Source organism: Scylla paramamosain, chromosome 26, assembly GCF_035594125.1.
Source record: "Scylla paramamosain isolate STU-SP2022 chromosome 26, ASM3559412v1, whole genome shotgun sequence".
Taxonomy (NCBI): domain Eukaryota; kingdom Metazoa; phylum Arthropoda; class Malacostraca; order Decapoda; family Portunidae; genus Scylla; species Scylla paramamosain.
The window spans coordinates 19,679,788-19,703,158 of NC_087176.1; the positions used below are offsets into that span (position 1 = coordinate 19,679,788).

Genomic DNA, 23,371 nt, shown 5'->3' on the forward strand with positions numbered 1-23,371 from the left:
GAAAACAGATTGAAGACAGGGTCAGGTTTAGGAAAAGTAGCCGATAAAGGTTGATTTGAGTTTTATGGGGGACAAGGTTTATAGTATTTATTTTCATATATTTTTCTATATTTTTAATTCTTTACAGTTAAACAATTAAAGTGTTTATAAAAGTATCTGTAATTGTAATTATTATTTTTACAGTTTTTTTTTATTTAAATTTATATAATTTAAAAGAATATCGCTTTGAAGCTGCAAAGGTAGACGGAAAGTCTTGTAAGTATATTCAAATTGTTAGCTTGTGGCGCTTATGATGTAATATTTACTTTGAGTTTAAGGTAAAAAAAAAAAAAAAATAATAAAATAATATGGTATTTTTAGAAAAATATTTCAGCTTTATAATAAAATGTAACGTGTTACTTACACTATAAAAATAGGAACATCAACGGAATTCAACGGCTTAAAAAAAGTTAGAAGTTTTTCTTTTTGTCATAATGTTCCATCTTGATTAGAAGAATTACTTCAATCTTGTTTTTAACAGTAACGTACCTTTGTTTTGGTTTGAATCATAATTATTAGAGGCTTAAAGGCCAAAGTTTAGGTCGAAACTAAATGTGATAATTTCGCTTTCTAATAGATAAAATTTAATAAAACCAGTTTACTAAAACACTTTATGAATGCAACTCATATGTCATACAATTTGACTGTGGTCTTAAAGTATTAATCAGATCCTTCTAAAGGTCCCTGTGCTCACTCGTAGTAAAGGCCTAAGAGAAAAATAAGAAGAGAGCTCTAGTAAACAATCAAGAAAATACTTCAGTAATGTTAAAAAAAAATTGATGCTGAAGCTAAAAGTAATGTAATCTCTAAAAAAAAAAAAAAAAATTACAGCAATTAGAAAAAAAATCGAAGCTGAACCTTTAGGATTAAATCCACATTCATAAGGAGAATTTTTTTTTTTCGGTTGATATTTTTTTTTTATTTGGGATACTAAGGTTATAAAAATATAACAAATAATTAAAGTTAGTAAAAATACAAAATAAAGTATTGCAAGAATTATTTTTCTAGGCATTCTAGACTTTCTGATTGGATATACTTTATATATTAAAAAAAATAGCCTCCTCATCAGTAAATAAAGACGTAAGGGAATAATCAAACTATCTCAACAAAGTGTCAGTATGATGCGGCTGCTTCGAATCCAACATGACGATTACATGAAAAGTGACAAAATATTGACACAAAAAAATAAAAAAAGTAAAAATGAGGTTCCAATAATTCCATGAAGACCATGAAGCCTGTAGCTACAAAAAAAAAAAAAAGTAGAGCCAAACGCGGAGTCAACAATAGTGAAAGGAGCCTCAAAAATACTTGAAAGCTTGAAGAAGAGTATCCTAAAACAATTGTAAGGCCTAGTCTTTGAATGGCTTGCCTATGACTAGATTCTATAATAGCATGATGAGCTCAAGTTACGGTAGTTCCTCAAGACAAAAGAATAGTAGTGTTTAATAAGGAAATTTGAAATGGGTTGAAAGGTTGAATACCGTAAGGAGGTCAATTTATCCCAATTTCAATCGTTGGGGCTAATCTACTATGAAAAAAAAAAGCTCAGGAAAATGAAAAAAAAAAAAGAAGAATACTTCTGAGGCAATAAATATAGTTATTCCCCATCGTAAGCCTTTTACTGCTACAGAGGTATGGAGTCCTTGGAATGTACCCTCTCCAGTAATATCACGTCATCTTTGATATATGGTAAGGAGAATAGCAACAAGTCTTAATAACAAAAAAAAAAGAAAAAAAATTGTTATACTGGTGAAATCATTTCATTAAACCTGTATTTAATATTATTGCCCTAATAGAACCAGTTAAAGGCCGTGGTCTTATATCTTCTAAATGGTAAAAACCGTGAGATGATGTCATTAGTTAATTTCTCTGGTGTAAAGAGTTCGTAAGACAGCAAAAACTTGGGACTGAATAATTGCAACAGCTCATTCTAAGGTTAATAGTAAAATCTGAGAAAAAAAAAATAAATAAGAATAGATAAAAGAAATGAGGATGTTATAGATCGTCCAGTATTAGCTAATAAGGTTAAAAGAAGATGGCCTGCAATTATATTAGCTGCTAATCGTACAGCTAAAGTCCCGGGTAAAGTAATGTTTCTGATAGTTTTAATTAAAACTATAAATGGTACAAGGACAGGAGTTCCTTGAGGAACTAAATGAGCGAATATATGTTGAGTGTGGTTAATTCAGCCTCTAAGTATTAAAGTTACTCATGAGGGCAATCAAAGTGCTAAGGTTATTGCTGTGTGTCTAGATCTTGTAAAAATGTAAGGCAATAAACCTTAAAAATGTTATAAAGAACTAAAGAAAACAAAGCAACGAAAAATATAGTTGAACCTAAAGAATATGAAGTTAAAAGGGCTTTAGATTCTTTGTGTAAAGTACAAATAATTTCACTTCAGCATAGAGATCATCGTGAAGGAGAAGCTCAGTTAAGGTAAGGAATAAATAGGAGCCCTACAAAAGTGGAAATTCAGTTTAATGAAAAGTTTAAGATTCTTGAAGAAGGTTAAAAAATTGAGAATAAATTAGCTATAATTTTCAAGAAGATTGTAGGATTAGATAAGGCTCAGTGATCTTAGAATTTTTTTTTTTTTCAAAAGGTACAGAAAAAAAAAAATTTAAGGATATGAAAATAATTAATGATAACATAAAAAGAGAAATAAAGATAAAGTCGAAGCAAAGGAGCTATTTTAGGCATTAAGAAATATCTTAGGAGATAACTTTAACATGATAAATTGATATTAAAATTTAAGTAATTTCTTGTCACCAGAAGTAGGCGCAATACTATAATAGGTTTAAAAGACCTACACTTACTTTCAGTCATCGGGTGAGTCAGAATATGAAGAAATTCAATTTAGAAAAAATCGTGTTTACACTTTCAATCACAATAGGTACAAATCTATGATTAGCACCACAAAGTTCTGATCATTGACTATAAAATAATCCTGGACGAGATATTATGAATCTAGTTTGATTAAGTCAACCAGGAATAGCGTCTGCTTTTACACCTAAAGCTGGGACAGTTCAAGAGTGAATGACATCCGCTGCGGTGATTACAATACGAATTTGTGTATTTATTTGAAGAACAGTTCGATTATCTGCATGTAAGAGACGAAATCCAGAAAAGTCTAGTTCATTAGTAGGAGTTATATAAGAATGAAATTCTACATTAAGAAAGTCAGAGTATTCATAACTTCAATATCCTTGATGACCGACAGTTTTAAGAGAAATGGAAGGATTATTAACTTCATCAAGAAGGTATAAAAGTCGCAGAGAAGGGAGAGCAATGAAAATCAAAATAATTCAATAGTTTGATGTTCTAATATAAATAGATTAAAAAGAGAGTTTCTGAGAACTGATGCTAATATATATCCCACAAAGGTAATGATTATAATAAGAACAACTATAATGTGATCATGGATAAAGATGAATTGTTCCATTAAAGGGAAAGCTTCGTCTTGAAGGCCTAGAAAACTTCATGTTGACATTAATAAATGTATTTTCTAAAAGAAGATAAATAAATCTTCTTAGTAGGAGCTTAAATCCTATACATCTTTCTGCCATTTTAGAAGTTAGCAGTAAGTGGAATTTCTATATGAGTGATCAGCGGGTGGGTGTGAGTGGTTTCATTCAACTGAAGAGGCAGGAAAGGGGAGAATAGAACAGGACGATTAGAAATTAAAGCTTCTCAAATGATAATTATAAAAATTAATAGAGCAACAAGATATACTATAGATCCTTTGGAAGAAACAATATTTCATGTTGCGTAGGAAACATGAAATATTGTTTCTTCCATAGGATATTGTTGCGTAGGCAACATGAAATATTGTTTGTTCCATAGGTTTCTTCCATGAAATATCGGCGGGTAATCAGAGTAACGTGGAGGTATTCCGTTAAGTGCTATGAAATGTTGAGGGAAGAAAGTGATATTTACACCGATGAATATGACAGTAAAGTGGATTCCTATTAATTTAGGGTTAAGTGATAAGCCTTTAAAAAGGTGGAATCAATGTGCAATACCTGCACAAATACCGAGTACAGCCCCTATAGATAAAACATAATGAAAATGAGCTACAACGTAATAAGTATCATGAACAATAATATCAATTGATGAATTTGCCAGGACAACACCTGTTAAACCTCCAACAGTAAATAAAGAAATAAAGCCTAAAGCTCACAATATCGAGGGACTATAGTTAATTTGTGTTGCAAGTAGGGTTCTAAGTCATCTGAAAATTTTAATACCTGTAGGAACAGCAGAAATTTTTGTGGCTGATGTGAAGTAAGCTCGTGTATCAACGACTATACTTTCTGTAAATATATGGTGAGCTCAGAGGATAAATCTTGAAATTCCAGTAGCCATTATAGCACAGATCATACCTAATGTCTACACTTCCGATCTACTACAAATCACTAGTAATCCTATTTACGGATATGCAGATGATGTGACACTTGTTGCTACTGTTGAGTCACCGAATTCACGTCTTGATGTTAGTACATCCCTGAATGAGGATCTCAGACGTATATCTGACTGGTGTCGCACCTGGAACATGAAACTGAATGCATCAAAATCAAAATGCTTGTGTATTTCACGCTCTCGCACGCTAAATCCCCTTCACGGCCCTCTGCTTGTTGATGGCGCGCCTCTGACAGTATGTGATGAGCTTGATATTTTGGGTGTCAGATTCGACTCAAAACTGTCTTTTGAACGGCACATCAGGCGTCTTGTCAGTTCTGCCTCGCAAAAGCTTGGCGTTGTGAGGAAGGCTTACCGGATTTTTGGTGACCAGTCTATCTCTGCCAGCTGCTTCCGGTGTTTTATTCTTCCACTGCTGGAGTATTGTGCTCCTGTGTGGTCTTCCGCAGCTGTGTCCCACCTCCGTCTCATTGACAGAGTTGTCTCCTCCGCTAGGTTCCTCTTTGGTGGCGAAGCAGCTTGGGATCTTGGTCACCGACGCAATGTCAGCAGTGTCTGCATGCTATATAAGATCCATGCCAACCAGTTTCACCCGCTGAATGCCTCCATCCCAAATGCATTTGTGCCCACCAGAAACACTCGACTTGCGTCAAATTCACATGCGCGCTGCTTACAGCAGGTTAGGTGTCACACCAGTCAGTTTCAGCGAAGCTTTGTTCCTTGTGCTGTAAGACTTTGGAACATGCTTGACGAGGGCACATGCACTGCGAGTGATGTGCAAAAATTCAAGTCTGCTTCGAACAAAATCTTGAAGAGTCTAGTCAATTAAACTCTGGTTGCTTTTGCAGCTATACCGGTGATAAATTATGTAACTATACCTGTGATTTTATACCATCAAGTTTTAAGTAGTTATACTACATTTACTCGTGTTGTCTGACATATATTAAATAAGTCAGAATTGTTGATTTTTTTGTTGAATTTTTTTGTGAGTTTTAATAATTCTCAGTTCGTTGAGGCGTTCTTTATAATTGTTTAACCTATTTTCTCCTCCTGCTCTGATTTCATCCTACTATTGTGCTAATTGCTTTTCCTTTCTTCTTTCTACGGTCAAGGTGGGTGGGGGTTGTCATCTGGCAACTTATAGCGCTTGCGCTCGTCCCACTCTGCCTTCTCCGTTATGTTTAATAATAATAATAATAATAATGCACCGAATGATTCTTTTTTCCCGATTTCTTGTCTTACAATATGGGAAATTACTCCAAAGGCTGGTAAAATGAGAATATAAACTTCAGGGTGACCAAAAAATCAAAATAGATATTGATATAAAACAGGATCACCACCTCCAGCGGGGTCAAAGAAAGATGTATTAAGATTTCGGTTAGTTAAAATCATAGTGATTGCTCCTGCTGATACAGGTAAGGATGAAAGTAAGAGAATGGCAGTAATAAAAACAGTTCATACAAACAAAGGTATTTGATTTATTCTTATTCCAAAGGATCGTATGTTAATTACAGTTGTTATAAAACTAACTGCTCCAAGAATTGAGTACACACCAGCAAGGTGAAGAGAAAAAATACCAAGATCAACTGATGCTCCTGCATGGGCAATAGCTGCTGCTAGAGGAGGCTAAACAGTTCAACCTGTACCAGCTCCTCTTTCCACTATACCTCTTATTAGAAGAAGAGTTAAAGAAGGAGGCAAAAGTCAGAATCTTATGTTACTTATACGAGGGAACGCTATATCAGGGGCTCCTTATATAAGAGGGACTAGTCAATTACCAAATCCTACAGTTATAATTGGTATAACTATGAAGAAGGTTATAACAAAGGCATGGGCGGTAACTACAACACTGTAAATTTGATCGTTGCCGATAAATGTGCCTGGCTGACCTGATTCGGCTCGAATAATTATAGTTAACGAGGTTCCTACTATACCAGACCATGCTCCAAAAATGAAATAGCGTACTAATGTCTTTATGATTTGTAGAAAAGAATCATCGTTGCATAATAAGATGGCTGAGAAGTGCAGGCGTTACATTGCAAATCTAAAAACAAGGTAAAAACTTTCTTATTAGGTTCTATAGAAAAATATAAATAATATTAGATTGCAAATCTAAAGATGTGTGGAAACACTGGAATTTACGATTTTGAAAGAGGTTTTTTTTATTGGCTTTGAAGACTTTTAGTTTAATATAATTTAGAATCCTAGGCTTAAAAATGGAATAGGAAAACATATTCCAAACATATTAATGAAAGTAACAAAGATTAAGATAGGAGAAAATGTTACCAATGGTTTAATTTTAAGGGAAGTGGTAAATGAAGGAAATTAAAATGGCATTATTGGAACAAAGAGACGTAGATAGAAATAAAGAGTAATAAGACTTAAAAAAAAAGAAGAATTAAAAGAGAGAAAATTATTATTTTAGAAGAAAGTAGTTGAATTATAATTCATTTAAGTGTAAATCCTGAAAAGGAAGGAAGACCTAAAGATAAGAAATTTATTGGTAAAAAAAAAAAAAAAAGTTTTAGGGCAATCTTCCTTTTGTTTTCAATTATTATAACGGAAATTGATGAAGACTGAGTAATAAAGAGTAAAATAATCACAGAGCCTGAAATAAAGGAGTAGAAGATAAAGTAAATGAGTCATATTATATCACTGATTGATATGACAATAAGTATTAAGATGTATGGTTAACTGAAGAGAAGGCGGTAAGTTTACGTAGTTTTGTAACATTTAAGCCACCTAAGGCTCCAATTAAAGAAGAATTATGTGCTGCTAAAGTAATTAAGGTTACTAAGTTTGAAGAGTAGGTTAAATAGGGAATTCAAAACATAGGAGCTATTTTTTTGGATTGTTAAGAGAATAAAAGCTTGAGGTCAAGACAATCCTTCAATAACTTGCGGAAGACAAAAATGTAACGCAGCTGAAGCAAAAAATGTAACGGACCTGCTCACAATTTTAAAAGTAAAGATATACTAATTAAAGAATAAGAAAAGTCATTCGAGTATATATATATATATATATATAGAGAGAGAGAGAGAGAGAGAGAGAGAGAGAAGAGAGAGAGAGGAGAGAGGGAGGAGAGAGTGGAGAGAGAGAGAGAGAGAGAGAGAGAGAGAGAGAGAGAGAGAGAGAGAGGAGAGAGAGAGAGAGAGAGAGAGAGAGAGAGAGAGAGAGAAAAAATTAAGATAGTAGATGCTAGAGCTTGAATTAGAAAATATTTAATTGCAGCTTCAGTTAGATACGGGCATAATTTAGTTACAATGAGAGGAATAAATGATAAAAGATTTAGTTCTAGCCCGAGTCAAGCCCCAAACCAAGAAGGAGAAGAAATAGATGAAAAAGATACCTGTTAGTAAAGTACAGAATAATAATAGGTAGGAAACTGGAAAGGTCATTAAAAAGAGAAAGGTTGAAGCTTTCATTTACGGGTTATGAGCCCATTAGCTTAGTTAGCTTATCTTTGAGAATATCATTTGTTGGTGTATAGCGCACATAAAGTTTTCAATTTTAAAGAAGCGGTGTAAATTCGCTATAAATAATATAGGTATAAGAAATACATAATGAGCTCTATCAAAGCTATCCTTTTAAGTCAGGCACTATATTAACATAAAAACAGATTAAAAATCAAATAAAAAATGCTTAAAGAAACAAAGTAGTACAAATAAGAAAACGATTGAAAAAATAAATGAAAGAAAGTGATACATAGGAAAGACTAATTAATATAAGAGGACGAAAATATTAAAGTGATATTTGAAGTTTATATGAATAGAATGTGTATTTCTCTCAGTATATATATATATATATATATATATATATATATATATATATATATATATATATATATATATATATATATATATATACTATATATATATATATATATATTATATATATATATATATATATATATATATGCATTTATTTTAATTAAATTTATTTATTAAAAAATATATTAGTTAAGAAAAACTTATATAAATAAAGATTCGTATATAATATTACCTTCTTCTCACTCTAATAAAAAGAAATCTCTGCGGGTCTCAGGTCTATAAGCCTTCTGAGGGTTTAGGGCCAGCGAGGGCATGGAAAACATCATTACGAAGAATTTTAATAGGTGGCATGAAGTAGTCAGAGGGGTGGAGGAGAGGGAGGAACAAGCCTTGAATCGTCCAAGGTAGAGTTTTTAGCAAAGGTTTGAGCGTAGAGTTCAGCTTTAGAAATAGATGTGATAGCAGTGGGTGCCATCTGGTTGAAATAGAGGAGGGAAAGAAGAAGAAGCATAGTTATTGGAGATATTTTTGGATAGATGCCAGATGTCACGAGGGGAGTTAGATCTTGAAAGGTTTTGACCATATTCTGTTAATGAAGGAGTTTTTGGCTAGTTGGAGAACAGACTTGGAATGGTTCCGGGCAGAAATATAAAGTGCATGATATTCTGGTGATGGAAGGCCTAAATACCTTTGGTGTACCACCTCTTTATCATGTATAACATGAGAACAGACTGTGTTAAACCAAGGTTTGGAAGGTTTAGGACGAGAAAAAGAGTGAGGAATGTACGCCTCCATGCCAGACACTATCACCTCTGTTATATGCTCAGCACACAAAGACGGGTCTCTGACACAGAAGCAATAGTCATTCCAAGGAAACTCAGCAAAATACCTCCTCAGGTCCTCCAACTAGCAGAGGCAAAACACCAGAGGTACCTTCGCTTAGGGGGATCCTGAGGAGGGATTGGAGCGATAGGACAAGATACAGATATGAGATTGTGATTGGAGGAGCCCAACGGAGAAGAGAGGGTGACAGCATAAGCAGAAGGATTAGAGGTCAGGAAAAGGTCAAGAATGTTGGGCGTATCTCCAAGATGGTCAGGAATACGAGTAGGGTGTTGCACCAGTTGCTCTAGGTCGTGGAGGATAGCAAAGTTGAAGGCTAGTTCACCAGGATAGTCAGTGAAGGGGGAGGGAAAGCCAAAGATGGTGGTGAACAATGAAGTCTCCAAGAATGGAGATCTCTGCAAAAGGGAAGAGGGTCAGAATGTGCTCCACTTTGGAAGTTAAGTAGTCAAAGAATTTCTTATAGTCAGAGAAGTTAGGTTGAGAGGTATACGGCACAGATAAATTTAGTATGAGAGTGACTCTGTAGTCGTAGCCAGATGGAGGAAAACTCGGAAGATTCAAGAGCGTGGGCACGAGAGCAGGTTAAGTCATTGTGCACATAAACGCAACATCCAGCTTTGGATCGAAAATGAGGATAGAGAAAGTAGGAGGGAACAGAAAAGGGGCTACTGTCAGTTGCCTCAGACACCTGAGTTTGAGTGAGGAAAAGAAAATGAGGTTTAGAAGAGCAGATGGGTTGTTCTACAGATTGAAAATTAGATCTTAGACCGCGAATGCTCCAGAAGTTAATGAAGAAAAATTTGAAGGGGCTGTCAAGAAACTCAGGGTCGTCGTCAGAAAGGCAGTCTGACCTGGGGACATTTGTGGTCCCCTCCCCAAATGGGGACTCCGAGGCTGGTATTTGCCTGTTTGCTTGTCTGTTTCCATATTTGTCTATATGTTACCTGTCTGAAACGGATTTTCGTTTAAACCTATTTAAGTAAAGGAATACCATTAATCGTCAAGGAATAATGGTTAGATTTTCAGGCGGATCTAGACCCGTGTGCGCCTCCAGAATGTGTCCTCAGATTGTCGCGTGGCACAAGTCTGCGGAGAATGTTTGTCACATTCCGTGTTATTGAAGCGCGATGACGGAGGTGTGCGCTCTCAGCCTCCTAGCTCCTAGAATTTAATCAAAAGAATGCGCATATTATTAAACACTAAGTTCCCACAAGGGTTATTTTCAGAAACCACAGAGATGATTAGTCGGGTTCTGACAATGATTTTTTTCCTCTTTTTTTTTTTTTTATCATTTATTTTATTTATTTACTTATTTCTTGACCTGAACCACATCTGAAACAATATGCCGTGAGTTGCATTGGCCGTCCCGAGTAAAACATTGCAAATTGAGGAGTCGTGGCGCGTCAGCTCAAGACCCAGCTGGTGGAGTGTGTTGTTGTGGCTGGCTCAATGGGCTCAGGGGCGCCGTGTGGCATGTGAACCTCGCCTCTATTGTGTCTTGCTTGCAGACATCAGGATTGGATAAAACCAATTCCACAAATTAAACTATTGAACACGCACACACACACACACACACACACACACACACACACACACACACACACACACACACACACACACGAATACACACAAATATGCAACAGTTATCGGGTGGTTTTCGATAACACAAAAAGACACATAAGTCATGAATATGTAGTAAACTCTCTCTCTCTCTCTCTCTCTCTCTCTCTCTCTCTCTCTCTCTCTCTCTCTCTCTCTCTCTCTCTCTCTCTCTCTCTCTCTCTCTCTCTCTCTCTCTCTCTCTCTCTCTCCTTCTCTCTCTCTCTCTCTCTCTCTCTCTCTGTGTGTGTGTGTGTGTGTGTGTGTGTGTGTGTGTGTGTGTGTGTGTGTGTGTGGGGTGTGTGTGTGTGTGTGTAATAATAGCATTAATAAAAACGATAAACTGCTTATTACGGAGGCAGTAGTGAACATTTACATATAGATTGGAGAACTTAACAAAATGAATAAAGAAATCTAAAGTAAGGCTGTGTGTATATGTGTGTGTGTGTGTCATTCGTCCATACGTCCCTGTGTTGACTGGCCTGCAACACTAATGGAGAGATTAATTAAGTGACTGGCTGAATGAATAGCGTCTGGAGAATCCCCTGTATGGGGAGGACGTGCGTGGATGTTCTATATAAGTGGAAGGCATTTTTCCATCGTGTATTTTGTCATGATCCTTCTGGTGACCTTGAGTGAGCCCCATGTCTTCGCGGCGATGGTTCCCTTGTTCAAGTGTTTTTAAGTCAAGGTCGAAGTATTGATTCTGTTACCATGAGGAGTGTTGTATTTCCAGGCTTCGTGCACTGGAGGGAAGGTAGTGTTTAGGGTGATTATGATAATAATAATAATAATAATAATAATAATAATAATAATAATAATAATAATAATAATAATAATACGTAGCAGCAATTCACGGGATAGGCACATCATCATCATCATCATCATCATCCACATCGTCATCACCACCACCAACAAAACCAGCAACACTAGCCACACTAACATATTAACAAATAAAAAAAAAAACGCCATTTAATATATATATATATATATATATATATATATATATATATATATATATATATATATATATATATATATATATATATATATATATATTTTTTTTTTTTTTTTTTTATGTAGGAAGGACACTGGACAAGGGCAACAAAAATCTAATAAAAAAAAATGCCCACTGAAATGCCAGTCCTATAAAAGGGTCAAAGCAGTGGTCAAAAATTGGTGGATAAGTGTCTTGAAACCTCCCTCTTGAAGGAATTCAAGTCGTAGGAAGGTGGAAATACAGAAGCAGGCAGGGAGTTCCAGAGTTTACCAGAGAAAGGGATGAATCATTGAGAGTACTGGTTAACTCTTGCGTTAGAGAGGTGGACAGAATAGGGGTGAGAGAAAGAAGAAAGTCTTGTGCAGCGAGGCCGCGGAAGGAGGGGAGGCATGCAGTTAGCAAGATCAGAAGAGCAGTTAGCATGAAAATAGCGGTAAAAGACAGCTAGATATGCAACATTGCGGCGGTGAGAGAGAGGCTGAAGACAGTCAGTTAGAGGAGAGGAGTTGATGAGACGAAAATCTTTTGATATAAGCATTATAATGTACTATTTCATTAAAAACTCCCTTGAAATCCACAGTAACTTCCAGCAGAGAGTGTTAGAGGTTGTTGAGATCAGAAGTGGAAATGTTTTCAATACGAGCCAGTGACACAAGACTTATAGCGTGACTCAATAGGCCTGTGTTCTCTCACCACGACTATTTTCAAAGACTACAAATCTGAGCAGCCAGGATCTCCAGACTGTTTCTCCTTTTAAACGACCACACCGCTTCTCGTCCGATCAGCGAAGTTAAGCAACGTTGGGTCCGGCTCGTACTTGGATGGGTGACCGCCTGGGGACACCAGATATTGTTGGCATTCCAACATTTATCTCCCGCAGTCAGGATGGCCGAGCGGTCCAAGGCGCTGCGTTCAGGTCGCAGTCCGGTCTTCCGGGCGTGGGTTCAAATCCCACTCCTGACAATACCTTTATAAATCTAAAATGCCTTGTGTCAAGGCGGCGTGCTGAGATGGGTAGAAAAGTGACGAGACAACCGTAAACAATGAGTAGTAATAAATGAAAAAGCATCCAACTGGACTGACGTAACAAGTGGGGTGCCATAAGCATCAGTTTCACAGTAGGTACACATTAAACAACGAAACTCTGGTAGGTACATGGTACGAGAAAGATTTAGGAGTTATAGTTAGCTTTTAACTCCGTCTAGGAATACAATGCATAGAGGCCAGAAACAGGGGAAATAGGGAACTAGGATTCACTTTTAGGAGTGTTAAAAGTAGAAGGCCGGAAGTAATATTAAAGTTATACTTGGCACTGGTCAGACCTCATCTCGACTACGCTGTACAGTTCTGGTCCCCACATTACAGGAAAGATATAGGTCTATTAGAATCAGTACAGAGGAGGATGACTAAAAGAATACAGGGGATGAGGAGTATTCCTTACGAGGCGAGGTTGAAGCTGTTAAATCTACATTCTTTAGAGAGACGTAGGTTAAGAGGAGACCTGATAGGAGTCTTTAAGTGGTATAAGGGTTATAACAAAGGGGTTGTAAACAAAATTCTTAGGATCAGCAACCAGGATAGAACAAGAAATAATGTGTTCAAGCTTAAAAAAAATTAGGTTTAGGAAGGAAATAGGAAGAATCTGGTTCTCGAATAGAGTGGTGGATGAGTGGAACGAACTCAGTAATCATGTTGTTAGTTCTAAGACATTAAGGAGCTTTAAGTGAATATTAGACAGGTTTATGGATGGGGATGATAGGTGGAAATAGGAAAGTATATTTCATACAGGGACTCCCACGTGTAAGCCTGGTCCTTTCCTGCAGCTTCCCTTATTTATTATGTTCTTATGTTCTTAATGTAGAAGTCTTATTAATCTTTCACTAGAACCATAACAAGAAAAAAAAAAAAACACTAAAAAACATGTACAGCTTCAACAGGAGCTTTTGAAAGTAGTGGACGTGCCGCGCAGAAGTGGATCAGATTATGGTCCTTATTCTGATGAACAGACACCCTGCTCGCCACTCGTCGCCCTGATGGTGATAATGATTAATAATGACACCAAGTCAATCTCCACCTGTGCCATCCACCCACCTCCCTCCTTCCACGCGAGAGACAGCCACGCAACCTATCCGCCCTCGCCAGGATTGATTAATGAGCTTGTGACAGGAAGCATCTCAGGGGAAGGAAAGACGTGATCTCATATTCCCTGATGGTTCTGTCTGTGTGTGTTCCTCTTAATGATGCTGGTGATGGTGGTGGTGGTGGTGGTGGTGATGGTGGTGGTAGTGGTAATGCTTATTGGTGATGGTATTACTTTCTTTTCCATTTATGTACATCTACTACTACTACTACTACTACTATAAGTCATTAATGTTACACAGTGCTTTCTCGCAACTTTCCTTCCTATTGTTCCTCATTTAATTACGTCAGCGGTATGCCATTTAACTATATCTTCCTCCTTCTCCTCCTCCCCCTCCTCTTCCTCTTCCTCCTCTTCCTCTTTACATTCCTTACCTTCTCTCTCAGCCACATTGACATACGTGGAAACCCTTCTACAAATTGTAACACACACACACACACACACACACACACACACACACACACACACACACAGACACACACTATCATTCACTCCTGCAGTATATTTGAAGTTTCTCATGCATCCATTTCCTTTTCAACTCTCTCTCTCTCTCTCTCTCTCTCTCTCTCTCTCTCTCTCTCTCTCTCTCTCTCTCTCTCTCTCTCTCTCTCTCTCTCTCTCTCTCTCACTCGCTGTATGGATATTTCAAGCGTTGTGAGTTACTTGAAATTGCTGGTGAGGGAAGAGGGAAGGGAAGTTCTTTAGTGACAGAGAACAGTGAAGAGTGCTGAGGGCTGCTGAGTGGCGGGTGGTCAGCGTTGGTCTTTTGGAGAGTTTGTCGTGTAACAGGAGTGAAAGTTAGCAGAGGAAACATGCATATAAAAAGAAAACTGATCAAGAAAAGTGGAAGCGGCGTTAGTTAAAGACTGGAGCGTTCCTCATCACGTCACGGATTCACTTCAAGCGGAAAAAAAAAAAACCAAGAAAGGCAAATGATGATGACGAGAACGAGCAGTGAGCCCACGACGCGCAGCTGAAACTCGATAATGGTTAATACCTGCCGTGAAATTAACGTGAAAATTAATTAACGTGAAATTTTGTGCCGCTGCCTCCGCCCTTGACAACACCACGGCTCAGCATCCAGGAAACCTCTCCTATATTACCAATAAAAGACGCTAGGAAGGAAATGCATGCTTGAAGATTGATGTGGCAGGTAACGTTCGTTTAGTAGAAAACACACACACACACACACACACACACACACACACAGTAGGCACAGTGTGTGTCGCAGGTGCCTGCATCAAGCCCATTCGTCTGAGAGCTCCGATAGTCGTTCTTCATGCAACTTAAGAAACTCAGTTAGTGTGGTCTTGGTGCATTAGTGGTGATGGCCCTCGAGAATGTGTCTGGCGAGACGAAGGTGTGGCGTTTGGTGTTATAAGTGTGTGTGTGTGTGTGTGTGTGTGTGTGTGTGTGTGTGTGTGTGTGTGTGTGTGTGTGCCTGTGTTTTCATTAGTGTTTTTCATGGAAGCGTCTTTAATCCACGTGTGGTGTGTGTAGGATACAAATGACATTCACGTAGGCAGTGGTTGCATTGGTGAAGCAGAAGGGCGCAGCTGTCAGACGTCATCACCTACATGGAAATGTTGACCAGTGTTTAGAATTACTGGCTCAAGTGACTGCTCTTGTGTCATAGGAAAGGAATTACATCAAGCATCACGAGCAACAGTAACGTTTTCATTACTGCGTGACGCACACTCGTGAAAGACAAACACCTAAACAAGTAGCTGTAATTCCTCACAGACGCCCTGCCCGCCACTCGCCTCCCTGATGGTGATAGTGACGAATAATGTCACCAAGTCAATCTCCACCTGTGCCATCCACTTGCCTCCCTCCCTCCACGCAAGACAGCCACGCAGTCTCCCATCCGCGACAGGATTGGTTAATGAGCTTGTGACAGGAAGCATCTCAGGGGAAGGAAAGACGCGACCTCATATTCCCTGGCGGTTCTCAGTCACTCTCCCCTTTCATGAGTCTGTGATGTGTGGTGGTGGTGGTGGTGGTGGTGGTGGTGGTAATATTTGTTTGAAGTAATATTTGTTGTTAATATTTGTTTAGTAATGGTACTAACTGCCTCTTCAGTCACCTACAGCAACAAGAACAAGAACATTAACTACTACTACTATGCTACTACTACTACTACTACTACTACTACTACTACTACTACTACTACTACTACTACTACTACTACCACTAAAACCACCAGCACTACTACTACTACTACTACTACTACTACTACTACTACTACTACTACTACTACTACTACTACTACTAATGATAATAAATAATAATAATAATAATAATAATAATAATAATAATAATAATAATAATAATGATAATAATAATACTGCAGGTATAAGTCATACATGTAGATAATAGGGGGAGGAAGTTAAATAAGCCTTGGAGAGATGCCGGCTCAATAACGCTGATCAAGAAGGTAGATAACTGGCAGGTTTTCAGGTGAAGCGGATCATTAGATAAAAAAAGTTTTCATCACGTCACTGAACACCACCCACAACACAAGCCTCAAAAACTCGCAGTCTCACCTCAGTGCCTCAAGGTAGGAGTTAAGTTATAGAGGGGCATTAACAGTTGTAATCTGCGAGTCTCGTGTTGATTATAGAGGGATGGGGAGCCTTGTTGTTAGCTCTGGAAGGAAAGGAACTGTCCGTTAACACAGTCACTTCACGCCTATTATCTACAAAACTCACTGGTGTGTGCATAGAGCTTAAAGATGTTACACTACTACTACTACTACTACTACTACTACTACTACATTACTACTGTTTCTACCACATGTTAACTATTCACCTGTCTTCTATTCTCACGTGAAATATACCTGATTGACTGATTAGCAGACGATTGGGAGAGGTAATAAGGACGATACTGAGAACTGTGTGTGTGTGTGTGTGTGTGTGTGTGTGTGTGTGTGGTCAAGATCCCCTCATCTTGACCCGCGGGACTTGAGTGGGTTTGCATAACGCCATCATCCTGTGTAATACATCTGCCTGACTGCGCTTGTAACGACAGTCCCAGGCTGTTTGTCTTGTGTCCTTTGTGATGTGTTAAGTAGGTCTTCAGAGAGAGAGAGAGAGAGAGAGAGAGAGAGAGAGAGAGAGAGAGAGAGAGAGAGAGAGAGAGAGAGAGAGAGAGATCATCTATCTATTTGTATATCCATCCATCCATCTATCTATCTATCTATCTATCTATCTATCTATCTATCTATCTGTTTCTTTTCCTATCCTTTCTTTGTACCGCAGTAAATGTAATCCAGGGTGAGGGCGTGGAATGAATGGAGGGAAAGTACTGAATACCTCTGGGCACAGTGACAAAAGATACTTTCTGCTCCAGGAAAATTTAGAAAGTGCCTGGTAAAGTATAGGAAGCGAGTGCATGTTTGGCAGTGCTGCTTCCTCCTGGAAAAAATGCGAAGGGAGAATGTAAGAGAGTGAGAAAAAAAAAAAAGAAACTGAGAAATACGAGTAAGTTGTCCAACATTCTTTTCCTTTTTGTCCCTCAGCCTCGGCCGCGGACAGCCCCGTGATGGTCAGCCCTCCAAGTGTGCTCATCTTAGCAAGGCCTTCCTCTCCCAGACGACCAAAACGGTGTGTACACGCTGAAAGCAACACCTGCTCGCCCACCTCCCACTGCCACCCCACATCCCACTCACCCACCACTGCACCACTTCTCTCCTTCATAATGATCCACCATTTTTCCTTACCACCTGCTCCACCCCCTCCTCGCCACTCAACACTTCTCTAACAGCCACCTCGCTTCTGAGTAAATTCCACACATGAAGATTCCTCTCTGCAAACGTAAATTGAAATAATTCCCTACATCATAAAGTTCCCCTAATGTAATAACACCTAATGTGTCAACCTAACCCAACTTGATCTAACGTAACCTAATCTAACCTGACCTAAATCTAACCTCGCCTTAGTTTACCTTACCTTACCTTACCTTACCTTACCTTACCTCACTTCACCTCATCTTACCTTTCCTTGCCTAGTTTATCATGAGATCGTAACTTAACACAGTAGTCACTCGCATTTTTGGGAAGAGTTACTTGAAGGGAAATCTTGTTTCGGTGTTTGAATAGTAGAGTCACCACAGATACTCCAAGCCACTCGCAGCTCACGTCTCTGTCCCCACGTCTCCACACACACACACACACTCATGCCCGTCCCTCATCACCCTCACCACCCACTGCCTGCCACTCACCTGCCACCCTCCGCTCCTCACGATTTACAGCACGTCCATCACCCCTTACCGTCTGTTCCTCTCCTTCATCAAACCCACCTCGCCTCTCAGCCTGTCACTCCGCACTGTGCTCACACTTCCTTATCAATCTGTACCATCGCATTAATACTTTTTTCATACATGACTGGCCTAGATATCAGATTGGATGAGAAGTAACGGGTTCAACTCTGATTAAGCTAGATTTGAAAATGAGATAGGAGAATATTGGTTCTTAAATTGGATGGCAAGGCTGGAATACATTTTGCTACGAGGTTATTAGTTAGAACAATTTAAAAAAAAAGTAAATAAGAGAAGATTAGACAGATTTATGAATGGGAATGATGGGTATTCAAGTATTCAAGTTAATATTACTTAATTTCGAGTAGGAATATATGTTTAAGTCCTAACGAGATTGTTTAGCTACATTACTTTTCCTAAAATAAGTGGAATATGATAATGAAAGGAGACACAAGATGAAACAAGAGCACGTATTACGCCAACGTTCTGCTGTTGCCTTTCATGGAGAGAGGTTGATCCCATTCACCTGCCTTACCTATACAACACTTACAGCCGCAGTATTAGAGAAAACTAGCTACAGAATAAAGGAAAAGAAAGGTGTGATCTAATGGTATAGTCTTGATCAGAAGTCGAGTAGCACACCGCATTTCTTTCCGTAGTGTTTTCCTTCAATCCCAAGTCCACTGATCTAGTAAGAATCAATCAGTTATCAGATTTATATATTTCTCACTTAAACTTACAAGTACATACTGACTTACTTTGGTACACGGCTTGATTTTGTAGACTAGCCTTTCTTTTGAACTTGTCAGCATATCAAAAGACTTACGGTTCAGGATACACATTATGGGGGAATGCAACAAGTCAGGTGACCATAACTACTGTTGCTGGTAGCGGTGGGTATGAATGGCTGCTGGCACGGTGATGTATATGTGCACCTAGTTTGAGTGGACACAAGCATTACACCTGAACTACCACGTGTTGGCTCACTGGCTTCTTGCAACTTCTCTTACGTTCTTGTGACGGAGGGTGAAAATAAGAGACCGCCACGTGTTGACTTTCCAGTTAGCGACCCCTTGCACCTTCCCTTACGTTCTTATTACGGGGATAAAACACTTCCGAGTCTCACTAACTCCAAGATAAGGGATCTCGGAATTGACAATGGAGAGGACGATTGAAAGGGGACGACGGGTACTGACTCCGCCTCCTCCTCGTCGTCTTAATGAGGCTTATCGATTTACTGAGTGGTGTAGGGGCGGGTCACGGCTGGTCCTGAGGGCCGCGGCTCACTGTTTCATGGTTACCGTATCCCATATTTGCTTTCAACACCATTGCCAGTTTGGTCTCTCTCTCTCTCTCTCTCTCTCTCTCTCTCTCTCTCTCTCTCTCTCTCTCTCTCTCTCTCTCTCTCTCTCTCCGATTAATGGAGGTGAAGTGTATATTGTGTTTGGTCATGAATGTAATATTTATCATGTTTTAAAAGGTTATGTGATGTTAAAGCTTTCACGTGTTTGTCAAGAGAATATTAGTAAGTATTTTTCTATCACTTTCTATTTATTTTATATAATTATTCTGCTTATCTATCTTTTTTTTCTGCGTATCTGTTGGTCTGATTATCGAGATTTATCTATCTCTCTATATCAGCCTATCTATCTATGTCTACCTATGTCTTTCTATCTATCTGTCTTTCTATTTGTTTATCTATATCTGTCTCTATATGTGGCGTGTATCGTTTCCATTGCGTGTCGTAACAAAACCTTGGACGTTGTTTCCAATTCAAGGCCACGTAGCGCACACCCTCTTCTGCTAATTACCTCATCAAGTTTTAATGAGTACGTGGAGAAATTTCGTAAAGGTGAATTAATACGAGGATACTCAGGACGTGACGGTGAGGCCCGAATGAGTTTGTTCCTGCCACACGCTTTCAAGTGTAAAGGGCTTGTAGTGTACAATTCAGGAAGCCCTTATCGTCTTAATCCTCTGACACCTGTAGGAGTTGTACATTTATTTTCACTAGGAAGTTTTACTCATCAAAAATTAAGCTACAGATACTAGAAAGCCTTACTAGATATTCAATGGTACCTTTTTCATGCGAGTCTTGTCTTTAAAATCGGTGTCTAAACTTATGCCAGACTGTAATAAGCTGAGAAAAAGTTGTAGCAGTCAGAGTTAAGGCTTCACTTGGCAAGTAACCAGAGTGGACTGCAGGAGAGAACTGTCACTGCTTCAACGGGAAAGTCTAACGTAAACTTGGAGCGTCGGTTTGAAGCTTCGATCTTAACTAATGCGAAACACAGTTGGAAGCATTTTAGCATTTGCAGCAACACAGGGATCACATTTTCAAATATTTCCTGATTCAAACATTTCCTGATTAGTTTCTATGAGGCCCTAGTGGAAGTTATTGAGGTTTTCAAGAGAGTTGTCGTAATTCTAATGATAGTTCAACCAGTATTCTGTACCATCAATAGGAAAAACATCCTTGGTAGCTCAACTGATCATCTGTGCGGCCTTAGAAAACAGCTCGTGTAGAAGCGCAGGCCGTTTCAAATCACGGGTTGGTGACACGAAAGTGAGAGCTGAAGTAAAATTGCACACCTGACAAATAGCCAGATTTTTACCTTTAACAGTAATATTTCTTTATTAATTCACAGCAGCTCGTCGTTGTCTTACACATGTGGTATGTGTGTGTGTGTGTGTGTGTGTGTGTGTGTGTGTGTGTTGACTGGAACCTAGAAGTGGCGTTATCAGGATCTTACAGTTATGGATCTAAAACTCGGGTGCAGTCAGTCATCAGTAACATTCCCGTCCATCAAATTATCCTTTTTATGATTTCTCTTTCCAGGAGTGTAAACTGTATTATAGGAAGCAGGATTACAAAAACATCAAAACACGCTTTGTACTTTCTGAGAAGAAGAAGCAACAGTATCATTCGCGTTCATCAATTTATCCTTTTTAATCTCAGTCTCTCCAGGAGTGTTTGTAAAATATTATGGTAAGGAGAATTGCATCGTACCTTCTAAAAACCTCAAAATATTGCATGAGCGTTCTGCTTCCTGATGTCCTCCTCGTAAATTGTAGTATAAAGGAATGGGGGACAAATCACACACACACACACACACACACACACACACACACACACACACACTCGCTCCAAAGACTATCGGTGCACGGCATGATCGACACTTTTAAATTGACCGTAGTATTGTATTCAGATTACGCAGCCAAGATGGAAAGGATCAGTGTATGGGAACTTCTATATAGTGATTCGAAACGTGTGGAATGAGACTGTCGAAATACATCTCTACCTATACATGAAGGCTGGCATCTCAGCACTTCTTTCCCAATACGTATCGTCACTGGTCTCGAAATGTTTATTATAGAGTGTGCACCGATACCTTTGTGAAGCGAGTGTTCCTTCTGAAGCCTTGAAGCATTACATGAATCTTTGGCTTTTTAGAGATGCCTTAATAAACTGTCTTATGTGAAGGACTGAGCGCTTATCGTAATATATACTTCCTGTAAACGTGAAAAGCTTACGTGAATGGCTCTCGGTCTGTTCTGAAGCCTTGAAACACTACATAAATCACTGGCCTTCGGAAAGTGTCGTCTGTGGTGAAGTATTAAGTGCCAGTCCTCTCTGAAAACCTCAAAAGCTAACGTGAATCGCTGTCCGTATATTCTGAAGCCTTGAGATATTACATAAATCACTGACTTCCGGGAGGTGCACTCGTACATTGTCTTGTGTGAAGGAATGAGCGCTTATCCTCACGTGCGCCCTCTGAAAACCTCCAAAGCTACCTTCAAAAGCTGGCGGTGTATTCTGGGGATGAAAACATTGAAGGCGCACTCATACAAGGTGAAGAATTAAGCACACATCCTCACACGCCAGGATGAATGGTTCGCTGTGTACTCTGGGGATGGATGCAGCTCGCGTCAAGGTGTTCTCTTTCCAGAATAACCTTGAGTCTTCATAATTAATAAGCCCCGGCTGGGAGAGATTCAGCTGCCCCACTGCCCTTTACACTCCCGCCGCCAGCCACTCTGTTGTGAGCACCATGGACGTGGGCACTGCTGCCAGCGTAGGTGTGGCTGTTGCTTCCTGACTAAACTAAAGTGCTTTTCTGAAACACGACATAGTAAACACCCAAGTAAACCTGAACACATCGAAGACAAACGAAAGAAAATTAAGTTGACGAAAAATTTTGCGGCATGTGGAAGCTTTAAATGCCGTGAATGATCCCTGGCCAGTGCGCAGCGCTGTGTTTACATCCCCACGCCACCATGCGATCTTACCTCTTCGTTCCCCTGATCAACCCCTTCGTACCCAAACCCCACGGAGTGTACGTTGTCCTCCAGGAACCTCAACCGAGAGTCCGTGACATCTCCGCAGGGCGCTCAAGGACTAAGGTAAATACTACGCTGGCCACACTCACGCGCCGCCAGCACCTCCAGTCCACGAGGGTCACACGGGTTGGTGATTAGGTGATGTTGAGGCGTGTGAAGGTTAATGTTGTAATGAGGGTGCTACGTTTTTGTTTTTCGCGCTTAGGTAAGCGCGCACACCCACAGGAACACAGGATAAGATGGAGAAGCAGTGTACTGGTTTGTAAGTTTGTAAAGACAGGATTTTGTAAGTAATGTAGTCATTTTCTTTGTTGTTGTTGTTGTTGTTGTTGTTATTGCTCTCCTCCCTTCTCCTCCTCCTCCTTCATCACCTCTCCACGTCCACACCTGCACGCCAAGAAGGCACTCAAATAAAAATATTGTATAAAAAATGTGCGTGTGCGTGTGTGTGTGTGTGTGTGTGTGTGTGTGTGTGTGTGTGTGTGTGTGTGTGTGTGTGTGTGTGTGTTTAAGGGCGAGTGAAGGCGATGATTTAGAGTGTTTTTAAAGTTCATGTGCAGACCATTACCACGCAGGAATCGCTCCTGGACAGGGTGTTGTCAGAGTCACTCAGCAGGCGCGGCGTGGTGTGCCGTCATGAGGAAGCCCGCCACTGAATAAAGAACGGGAAGGCACTCAGAACGCATACTTCACCAGCCTCGGAGGGAAACTTCTGCCGGAGGAAAATTTGAGGGAACCGAACCTCCAATGAGAAGCCCGAGGAGAGAGAAAGAGAGAGAGAAAAAAAAAAAACACTCAACATCCTCGGTCTGTCCTTTACTTATAATCTGAACTGGAAACTTCACATCTCATCTCTAGGTAAAACAGCTTCTATGAAGTTAGGTGTTCTGAGACGTCTCCGCCAGTTTTTCTCACCCTCCAGCTGCTAACTCTGTACAAGGGCCTTATCCGTCCATGTAT

General features: G+C 39.3%; 1 protein-coding gene, 1 non-coding gene and 2 pseudogenes across 5 annotated transcripts in view; 2 read left to right on the forward strand and 2 right to left on the reverse strand.

The window, feature by feature from the left end:
* Nucleotides 1-3,606: 3,606 nt before the first annotated feature.
* Nucleotides 3,607-5,099, reverse strand: LOC135113860 (cytochrome c oxidase subunit 1-like; annotated as a pseudogene).
* A 664-nt stretch (nt 5,100-5,763) lies between these two features.
* LOC135113861 (cytochrome c oxidase subunit 1-like) lies at nt 5,764-6,489 on the reverse strand (annotated as a pseudogene).
* Nucleotides 6,490-12,552: 6,063 nt separating this feature from the next.
* Nucleotides 12,553-12,636, forward strand: Trnal-cag (transfer RNA leucine (anticodon CAG)). Its single transcript has one exon. It is a non-coding gene; the product is annotated as a tRNA-Leu (tRNA).
* An 8,647-nt stretch (nt 12,637-21,283) lies between these two features.
* LOC135113787 (solute carrier family 35 member F3-like) overlaps nt 21,284-23,371 on the forward strand; it is a 78,096-nt gene continuing 76,008 nt past the window's right edge. Inside the window, exon 1 of one of the 4 annotated variants that reach the window (XM_064029377.1) lies at nt 21,284-22,474. In XM_064029377.1, the coding sequence (XP_063885447.1) occupies nt 22,301-22,474 (174 nt within the window). In that variant the 5' untranslated portion in view covers nt 21,284-22,300. The remainder of the gene's footprint in view (nt 22,475-23,371) is intronic. The other 3 variants (XR_010274996.1, XM_064029378.1, XM_064029376.1) reach the window with 3 other exon arrangements.